At 40.7% G+C, this 10879-nt stretch overlaps 1 protein-coding gene across 1 annotated transcript; it reads left to right on the forward strand.

Annotated features, from left to right (window-relative positions):
- Positions 1 to 154: 154 nt before the first annotated feature.
- On the forward strand, positions 155 to 6400 carry rabac1 (Rab acceptor 1 (prenylated)). The gene is made up of 6 exons (XM_054782626.1): positions 155 to 240; positions 722 to 858; positions 946 to 1158; positions 1224 to 1321; positions 3867 to 3968; positions 5760 to 6400. Exons 2-6 carry the CDS (start codon positions 749 to 751, stop codon positions 5846 to 5848), a joined length of 612 nt encoding a protein of 203 aa, XP_054638601.1. The 5' UTR covers positions 155 to 240; positions 722 to 748; the 3' UTR covers positions 5849 to 6400.
- The last annotated feature ends 4479 nt before the right edge of the window (positions 6401 to 10879 follow it).

Genomic DNA, 10879 nt, shown 5'->3' on the forward strand with positions numbered 1-10879 from the left:
TTCCAGAATTTCCATCGTACTCGCTCATAAACACTAATTTATTTTGTTTTAAAAAACGACTTTAATAACTTATATTTTCCACAACACCAAATAGTAAGAAACAATAATACAAAGAAAAAATAAACACTTCCCATTGTAGTCAAATGGGGGCGGTGTTTGGTGGTTACCAAAACCGGAAGTGGAATGAATATCCACATCACTTCCGTCAACACACTTGAAGCAATTCGGACAACTTCAATCGTGAGTGTTATTTGCATGCCAATACTGTGCTCGTTAATCGACACTTGTTGTTGTTTTAATTTGTTTTGGGAAAATGCAGCCGTGTGTTGTGCTGTACTGCCACTCCATTTGAACCTGCGAAAAAGACTTAGCAAAGAGGCTAACCTAGCTAGCTCTCTCTTTTTTGGTCTGTTTGTGTTAAATGGAAGTGGATTCACGTTAAGTTTCCGTGGAATTTGACGTCTGTAGTTTGCTCGTAGCTCCTTATTATTCAAATAATTCCGTTTTTAATGTGTCGGTTGTCCAGCTTGTGGTTGAGTCAGATTTTCCACTGGATGAACACTGCATATTCAAAACCTGACTTTTTCCTAGCGTCATTAAACTCACCACTGTAAAATGACTGTCCCATGACAACAGTAAACATATTGTGAAATCATAGTAGTTGGTCTTCTATATTACACATACAACAGATATTAACACTGTAATGCGCTGTTGTTTATAGTAGGTGTACAGAAAGTTAGTCGAGTGGATGTCAGCTCCAAAGGGCGAGAACTGCCAGGTCGACATGGACAGCAAAGTTGGAGATCTGTTCAGTGCTGAGGATGCTCATCCAACTGGTGGAGCTGGAATCTTGTCCAAGTAAGACATAGCTCCTATTTAAACATTAAACTTAGGTGCTGTTGGGCAGTCCTTGTGTTCAGCTTGTGCTTTCTCTACCCTCTGCAGGCTGGGCCTCCCCAAAGGCATCTCAGCCAGCATGGCCAAAGAGTGGCTGGACAGGCGCCGGGTGTCCATCCGACCATGGGCGAGCTTCGTGGACCAGCGCAAGTTCTCCAAACCTCGCAACTTTGGCGAGCTGTGTCAGCGGGTGGTGAAAAATATGGAGACGTACAACAGCAACTACACCTTCATCTTCCTGGGCCTCATCCTTTACTGCATGTAAGATGACTGCAGTGTTTGTAAGGAAGGAGTCATCGTCTTATACATGTTGTCTTTTATTTCAGAATCAGCTCGCCTATGTTGCTCATTGCATTGGCTGTGTTCATCGGTGCTTTCTACATTATCCACCTTAAATCCCTAGAGTCCAAGCTGGTAATCCTTGGTGAGTACAGCTTATAATAAATTCATATGTGTGTATATGTAACCCGCCCTGTTTCGCACCTGCCTGCACCGGGGCACGAACAAAGGACCTTCGTAATGGGAGGCGAGGGCGCTGACCACACGACTAAAAGCCCGGACTGTCGGCTGCGTGTTCAGCGCAGCTCTTGAGGCAGAGGGAGTGAGGTTTACCAACGAACACTCGCACAGCCTCACAGGCTGGCATCCGTTACATATATACAGTGGAACCTTGGTTATCGTCATTAATTCATTTCAGAAGGTCTGACTCTAACCGACATGGACGATAACAAATACATTTTTCCCGTAAGAAATCATGTAAATTCAATTAATCAGTTCCAGAAAGACAAAAATGTTAACAGAAAACACATTTTCATAGTTTTACATGCAGAAAACAATTTTAAATGCATGTAAGTACATACAAATGATAAATGAAAGGTACAAATGAAATTTAAGGTTACTTTTACCTTCAACGAAGACATGATTCTGGACGTGACTGAAAACAGAAAGGTGGTGGTGGTTGATCATGCTGCCACATCGTGTCTTTGGGAACAGCCATGTTCGTCATTTATATACATTTAGAATTGTTTTGTGCATGTAAAACTATAATTGTGAAACTAAAAATATGTTTTGTGTTAACATTTTTGAGTGAATTGCAGATGACATCATAGACGGGCGACACTACTTTCCTGTTCCGGCTGCCATTTTATTTAGCTAGCTAATAGGATGCTAACAAGGAAGGACGTTTTTTGACGTTTTTTTTTACGTTAATCAAAACACTCTAACCGGGGTGGCAGATGTTAATCGAGGTTCCACTGTGTGTGTGTGTGTGTGTGTGTGTGTGTGTGTGTGTGTGTGTGTGTGTGTATATATACAGTGGCGTGAAAAAGTGTTTGCCCCCTTCCTGATTTCTTATTTTTGTTTGTCACACTTCAATGTTTCAGATCATCAAACAAATTTAAACATCAGTCAATGACAACACAACTGAAACTTTTTATTATTAAGGGAGAAAAAAAATCAAAACCTACATGGCCCTGTTTGAAAAAGTGATTGCCCCCTAAACCTAATGACTGGTTGGGCCACCCTTAGCAGCAAAAACTGCAATCAAGCGTTTGCGATAACTTGCAATGAGTGTCTTACGGTCCTGTGGAAAAATTTTGGCAAACTCGTCTTTGCAGAATTGTTGTAATTCAGCAACAATGGAGTTTTTTCCAGCATGAACCACCTTTTTAGGTCATGCCACAGCATCTCAATAGGATTCAGGTCAGGACTTTGAATAGGCCACTCCAAAGTCTTCATTTGTTTTTTCTTCTGCCATTCAGAGGTGGACTTGCTGGTGTGTTTTGGATCATTGCCCTGCTGCAGAACCCAAGTTGGTTTCAACTTGAGGTCACAAACAGATGGCCAGATATTCTCCTTCAGGATTTTTTGGTAGACAGCAGAATTCATGCTTCCATTTATCACAGCAAGTCTTCCAGGTCCTGGAGCAGCAAAACAGCCCCAGACCATTACACTACCACCACCATATTTTACTGTGCTTTGATATTCTTTTTCTGACATGTGGTGTTACTTTTATGCCAAATGTAATAGGACATACACCTTTGAAAAAGTTCAACTTTTGTCTTGTCAGACCACATTATTTTCCCAAAGGTCTTGGGGATCAAGATGTTTTCTGGCAAAATTGAGACAAGCCTTAATGTTCTTTTTGTTCAGCAGTGTTTTTGGTCTTGGAACTCTGCCATGCAGGCCATTTTTGCCCAGTGTCTTTCTTATGGTGGAGTCATGAATACTGACTTTAACTGAGGAAAGTGAGGCCTGCAGTTCTTTGGATGTCGTTGTGGGGTCTTTTGTGACCTCTTGGATGAGCCGTCGCTGCGTTCATAGGGTAATTTTGGTTGGCAGGCCACTCCTGGGAAGGTTCACTACTGTTCCATGGTACTGTTCCATGTTTTCGCCATTTGTGGATATTGGCTCTCATTGTGGTGCGCTGGAGTCCCAAAGCTTTAGAAATAATTTAATAACCTTTTCCACACTGATAGATCTCAGTTGCTGTCTTTCTCATTTGTTCCTGAATTTTGTTCTGGTATGGTCTGGCGTCTGTTATGGACGAAGAACACAGGTGCATTTTATTGATGGCATTTTGAATGCACAGATATACGAGATCCTGAGGCCCATTGTTGTGGCATACATCCAAGAACATTGCCTCATGTTGCAGCAGGATAATGCACGGCCCATGTTGCAAGGATCTGTACACAATTCTTGGAAGCTGAAAACGTCCCAGGAGTGGACCAACATTCCACAGGCCACAATCGACAACCTGATCAACTCTATGCAAAGGAGATGTGTTGCACTGCATGAGGCAAATGGTGGTCACCCCAGATACTGACTGGTTTTCTGAGGAGCATCGTGAGGAAGGAAGTCCAACTGATAGTGTGAAGATATATACGACATACATACATACATACATACATACATGCATACGTATACATATGTATTCACTGTATATTCAATCTGTGGTGGTGTTCTTTCAGGCAAGGAACTGACTGTCCCACACCAGATGAGTCTAGCTGGAACTGTCTCCTTACCTGTGTTCTGGCTGGCAGGAGCCGGAGCTGCAGTTTTTTGGGTTCTGGGTGAGTCCTTTCCCATGTATGTACGGCACACTTACCGGACGCAACATTAGGTACATCTGACAATCCAATCAAACCCAAATATTGGGTGACACTGTCAGCGAGGTGTTCCTAAATCATATTGTTTCTAATATTTTGAAACCTAAATATCAAGAAAATATTCGCCTTTTTCAAAGAGAGAACCTGCATAAAATAGCTACAGAAGGGAAAAAAGGAGTGAAAATGCCGGATTTTACAACAGTGTGAAAGGGTATTATGATTAAAACTAGGGATGCTCCGATTAATCGGCGACTCATCAGTATCGTCTGATTTCCGTAAAAAAACAAAAAAAACATGATAAATGCCTTTCAAAGTTGATCACAAAACCCAATCGGTGTGCGGTGGCGATAAACTGTACATGTCTGCTGTAGGCATGGGCTGGTTACCGGTTTCAAAGTATACCACGGTGTGAAAAGGTCATGGTTTCAAAACCGCTGAAATTGTGTGCCATACCGTTTCTACGATATCAGAGAAAGTGGAGGTCCAGCATGGCCACTGGAAATACACTTCCTGTGTTACTCCGGTAGTTGGAACTGGGCTCCGATGTGTTGCCAAAAGTCGTGAGTATTGAGCAGCGCCAGTACAGCCGTGCCATTGTCGCAGTTGTCAGTCGACATATTACATCGAGTGGATATCACGTTCATGGGGTACGTGCTAACTTTTTAAAGTGTCACTAAACAACTTTGCTCTCTTGTTGTCATCATACTAATTATGTCTTGTCCTGAAAAACCCTATTTGTGTGTGGTTGTTTAATGAACATAAACACAGTGTGTGCAGCCTTATGATGGTGATACTATGACAGGGGTCTCCTACCTCACCAGCTGATTTTGAGTAGCTCACCAAAGGGTCAAAAGAGTATTTGCTTCAACTCTTAGTAGTTTTTTATTATAAATGTTCAGTACAGACTTCATGCCTTTTATATAATGACAAATGAGCACAAAATACCATAAAGACGATGGCCACACTGTTTGAGCGGAGATGTGCTTGGTAAATAAAGTAGTGTACAATTTAAACGTTGCCAGTCATAAAAAACAACACAAATAGTTGACAGCTCTGATAGTGATGAAAGTTGAGAGACTAAAAGTTGGAGATTTATTCTGTTTTAAGTTGAGCAGGACATTCTATTTAATAAAGATATTTATTAGTATTATTTTACTGTGTTCATTTTGTTATCTTGAACTAAAAAAGAAATTATTGAACAACCTATTTCCCACTTACTATTACTATTACTATTACTTATTACTCCAAAGCATGCATCAAATTAAATTCAGGTTTGTGTCAAATAGGAAAAAAACCGTTTCACACAAATAAAACAACCAACAATTTGTAACAATTACATTTTTTTTAAATAATTACCTATTTGCCAGGGGTGTAGCACTCATCTTAAATAAACTGAAAAATGCACAATCAATCCATGTGATTGGTATCCGTATCGGCCAATCTCATTCATGGATGATCAGTATCGGAATCGGCAGCATCCCTAGTTAAAACCACCGTGTGTCGCAGTAGATGTCACACATGGCCTGCAGAGCACACATGGCATCTGTAAAGCTGACGTTTAAGGTGGAGTTCATCGAGAAAGTGCTGCTGTATGCAACAGGTCGACCCCCGTGTGTCCGTGCTATTTATACAGAACAGCAACAAGGGAAAAAAGCCAGCTCTTGAACAAGTGTCATAAAAAATAACAATTAATTGTTTTTTACTAAAGGGTGGATAAAAGGATGACTGAAGTAAAATGAGTCATCTCTCTTCCAGGAGCGACCTTGTTCGTGATCGGCACTCACGCCGCGTTCCGTGAGCTGGAACCCTCCGACATGGAGGAGCTCCTCATGGAGCCCGTGTGAGGAGCAGGATGCAAGGCTTGTGCATGGGTTTACCTCTTATTGATTATTCCTCATTGGTTACTTACAATCCGGTAATCTATTAACTGTTACAGAGGTTTGCTGGTCTTATGGCGTATTTAAGCACATTTTTCATCAAATGCCAAACTCTACTTCTTTTATACGTCTCTAGTCTTGTCTCCTACTTGGATTAAATGACTGATATGTTGCATTGATTTGCACTTTTCACGACGCTAAACTGCTAAAAAGGGGAACGATTTCCCCTCCAAAAGTGCAATTTCAAAGGCATGAACACATGGAAGTACTATTATGAGTCTACATTATACTGCAGGAAATGCTAAATGTTTTTTAATGCACACAATTAATGAGGCTATTTAGTAAACATATGTTGACAGTAGATTATAGATTTTTGCTTCATGCCTATTTTATTGGAAGCTGCAGTCCCAACATATGCATGTCATGTATGTAATCAACATTTAATCTTTTCCATTTGGTGAAATCAGGTTTTTTCTTGTGTTATAAATAAAGTTGGGCCATGCACCCAAACTGCTTGTTTACTGTGGCCGTTGCTCTAATGATTATCCTAGTGGTCTGAATGTGAAAATACCATAAAGGCCCCAATTAACGGCTCTATTCAGTCAACCGTCTAATGGCCTGGTGTGTCGTCATTTCTAATTAGCTCCGGGTCAAAAATGACTGGCATTAACAGTCCACAGGGGGCGACACAAATGCCAAAACCAATTACCTTAAAACACGCCCCCAAAAGGCTGACTGGCTTGACGTTTCTCACAGGTTCAACTAAACATGCTAATGACTCCATGACCATTCGTGCTGTTGTGATAAAACTGTCACGACCTGTTCTTTTAAAGCAGGGGTTCTCAAATGGTGTCAACCCAGGACCCATATTTTCCAACAGTCATTAAGTCGCGACCCACATTTATTGAAGTTCTTATTTACGTTGTTTTAAAATATTTTTTTAAACAATACATAAAATTATATGGCCAAAGTGTATTTTAGATTAATTTATGAAGGTATGTTATTAAAGAAATGAGGAGGAACCCGATAACTGCATGCATACAAATAATGCAAACATTAAAATATCTAAATTGCTGTAAATAACATCACAAAAACAGATACGGTAGTTGTCCTTCACTATATCACAGTTCGAATATTGCTCCCTCACTCGATTTTTCAAAAAATAATAAATGATTGCTGTTTCTTGGTTGACTATGGCCTATTATTAGTTTAAAAAAATATTGCCAGACAAGTCTGCCAGACAAATCTTTCACACTGCATGGAGACTGGCTATTGAGCCAGCACAGTCGAACCGACATGCCATGGCTGAGATCGAATAGAAAAAAAAGGTTTTCCTCTCATTCCGTGTGGAAGTGGTACGTTTTTGGCTTCTTTGTCCTTCTCCAGTCTGTAATATTACATGTTTCCAATTAATTTTTTTACTAGCTTTCTGCAGCCCACCCAGATTGAATCCCCAACCCACCAGTTGAGAATCACTACAACCCACAAATGCCAAACCCCATCCATCCATCTATTTTCTATACCGCTTATCCTCATTAGGATCGCGGGGTACGCTGGAGCTGATCCCAGCTGTCATTGCAGGGCATATATATACTGGAGTCAAACAACCATTCACGCTGACATTCATACCTATGGACAATTTAGAGTGCCTAATTAACCTAACATGCATGTTTTTGGAATGTGGGAGCAAACCGGAGTACCCGGAGAAAACCCACACACTCATGGGGAGAACATGCAAACTCCACACAGAAATGCCCAAGCGAAGATTTGAACCCAGATCTTCCCGATCTCCTGACTTTGTGGCCAACATGCTAACCACTCGGGCACCGTGCATTGACCTCAAAATTGCAGTGTTGTGATCATCTTAGCTTATTATTCTAAAAAAAAAAAAAAAAAATCACATCCAAGCTCAACTACACTGACAAAATAGCAACATGAAATGTTCCAAAACACATGCAATTCTCCATATTTCTGCAAAGGAAATTGCTGTTATCCTCTAGCATCTCCTAGCTTTGACTGTGTTGAATGTTGCACCGCTCACCAACCCCCCTTTGGTCCCCCACCTCTTCATGTGACCTCTGTGACCTGTGCTCGGTGACAGCACAGCGAGAGGACCCCTTACTTAGGTTACCATGGCAATGACCTTGAAGCCCCCCCACCCCCACCCTCCCTCCTGTCACACACACGCACAGAAGCTGGCTTATACACTGCGGCAAAGGCGAGCGATCGATATTCTATTAAATGGAGTGTGGTTGAAGGTGTGGGGGCTATGAGGGTGAGGGTGGGGGTGTAGTCGCACTGCAGTGAGGCGGCTGCAGAGGCAATTGGGAGGGTGACACAAAGTGGGTGTGCATGTGTGTGCATGCGCAAGAGATGTTTGCCACCTTAAAGTTTTCTCATTTAAAAGTGACCTACACACGCGACAATGAGTTAAATCACATGACCCCTTGTGGACACTCCTAAACAGCTTTAAAAGTCACATATGAGCGTTCTTTGTGGCTCCATATGCTGAGACATTAGCAGCACACTGATTTGCTGCATTACCCTGGGCTGATGCCAACTCGCACTACATTTGACGTGATACAAGAACGGTATGCACCGTACACACTAGATGGCAGCCAATCCGCATATTAGTACGTTTAACACAGGGAACAAATATAGAAGTCAGCCTGGCATGCAGCATGTTACATTATTATCTGTAATGTGGACAAATCTGCCTTGCTCAATAACTTTATCATTATATCATAGAATATCATAATATACAATAACTCATTAAAAATTATCACCGCTGAAAACATAAATTGTATATAACTTTCATATAATTTCAAAAATGTGACGGCTATACCAGTTCAATGTAATTTTATTTCCTTTATAATGAACGTTTTCGTTACTTTTCCTTGCTGATTGGCTGCGAGAAATCACATGGTTCACACACAGCGTCCATTGCGACACGGGTTGTGTTGAACAAGATGAAATTGTGTGGAAGTTGATGACAGAAAAGATTTTTATAAACGATTTGTTACAATAGGATTGTAATGGGAATGTTTGGACTTGGCACACGGTGCAGGGGAATGTTTGGTGTGGGGAACACGGTACAGGAAGTCAGTCGGGGCTAGTTACATGAGCGAATGATACCTGCGTGAGCAAGTGTACTGCTCTAACCGTCCACTCTTTATGGTTCAGGAAGTAACGGACTAGAGTGAAACACAATTTAATAATAAAATGATGTAAAACTAAATAAAAAGAATAGTTCATTATTTAATAAATAAAAAGTAATATTTTGTCATGCGGACTGAGCAAAGAACTCAAATGTACTAACATGATTCAGTTTAAGAAACAGTGCAAGTGTGTATGGTGTTCATAAAGTACAAAGAATAATAATACTGAACCTGCACTGTCTGAGATAATTCCCTTGAACTTTGTGAAAGATAATATATTCTGTACTCATTTATCCTAAGTTAATTATAACTCCTTTATCACGTATATACTTGTATTTAGTTATCTACTGTATGCACTAATGTCCATATGTCGTATTACCGTAATACAGTGTTCCCTTGTTTATCGCAGGGGATAGACTCGAAAATAGCCCGCAATAAGTGAAATCCGTGAAGTAGCCAACTTCATGTTTTTAGGTTGTAAACCCCATATACACTTTATACAGTTTTCTCAGAGAAGCTGTAACATTTTATCACATTTCTCTTGTTTAAACACTCAAAATTAAGTGCAAACCTTCGAATTTTAATGATCAACCTACCTGGCGTTTTTGTATCTTTGTTAAAACATATTGCTGCAGTACTCCTCCTGTTTCAGTCCTCCTCCTTCGAACCTTAGATTCACTTACAAGCTAGCAAGCAAGCTAGCATGACACACGAGACACTACAGGGCTGGAGATTGACAATGGTCTACAGCCAATCAGGACGCAGAAAACAATGGGCGGTGCGGCGAGACTAGAAGAGACACTCAACTTCCCACAATGCAATTCTTCTTAAAGGGCCAGGCTTGGCTTGTAGCATATGGAATCGTAGAAACAGTTCATACCCTGTAATTAAAAAAAAAAAAAAACTGCGAATCCACGCGAGGTGAACTGCGATAGAGCGAGGGAACACTGTTACAAAAGTTAGCAAAACAAGTTTACTCTCTCCTTTAAACATCTTCGCTGTTTTTCTTTCATTATTACAACAAGTGGTAAATGGGACATGTTGAATACAAGAAGTGAATAAATGTATTCATTAATTGATGCGAAAAGGAGAAGGGGTAGGCTTAAATAAGCTCTGCTTCCTCTGACTCCTTTTGTTTTGTTTTGTTTTGAAAAATCAGCCTAACAAGATTATATTGTGTGGAACCAGTTAAAATAGTAAATGCATTAACTAATAATACAATTTTTTAACTACAAGAACGTAACTTATTTTGTGTATTATTTCATAATAATTAGTACCATTTATTTAAAAAAAAATACTAAGATTCAATTGTCTGGAATGAAATGACAAAATATTATTTTTAAAGTGTACTTAAAAAGAATACATTAAATTGTTGATAATTTTAACAATAGTATATTAAATGTTTTTTGTTTATTAATATTTTTTAAAGTCCCACAAAATATTTTAAAAAGATCTCAAAATACTTCATAACAAATTGTAGTCCATCCATCTTCTTCCGCTTATCCGAGATTGGGTTGCGAGGACAGCAGCCTTAGCGGGAAAGCCTAGGCTTCCCTCTCACAGGCTACTTCGTCCAGCTCCTCCCGGCGGATCCTGAGGCATTCTCAGGCCAGTTGCGAGACAGTTGTCTCTCCAACGTGTCCTGGGTCTTCCCCGAGGCCCGGACATGCCCCGAACCCCTCCCCAGGGAGGCGTCCTGACCAGATGCCCGAGCCACCTCATCTGGCTCCTCTCAATGCGGAGGAGCAGCGGTTCTACTCCGAGTTTCTCCTGGATGACAGCGCTCCTCACTTTATCTCTAAGGGAGAGCCCAGCCACCTCATGGAGAAAACTCATTTCG

Source organism: Dunckerocampus dactyliophorus, chromosome 7 (genome assembly GCF_027744805.1).
Source record: "Dunckerocampus dactyliophorus isolate RoL2022-P2 chromosome 7, RoL_Ddac_1.1, whole genome shotgun sequence".
Classification (NCBI taxonomy): domain Eukaryota; kingdom Metazoa; phylum Chordata; class Actinopteri; order Syngnathiformes; family Syngnathidae; genus Dunckerocampus; species Dunckerocampus dactyliophorus.

Coding starts and splice junctions, on each gene's coding strand:
- rabac1 (XM_054782626.1), top strand. CDS start 749: ATGTCAGCTCCAAAGGGCGAGAACTGCCAGGTCGACATGGACAGCAAA. Junction 859..945: donor GGAGCTGGAATCTTGTCCAA/GTAAGACATAGC, acceptor TACCCTCTGCAG/GCTGGGCCTCCCCAAAGGCA. Junction 1,322..3,866: donor GTCCAAGCTGGTAATCCTTG/GTGAGTACAGCT, acceptor GTGTTCTTTCAG/GCAAGGAACTGACTGTCCCA.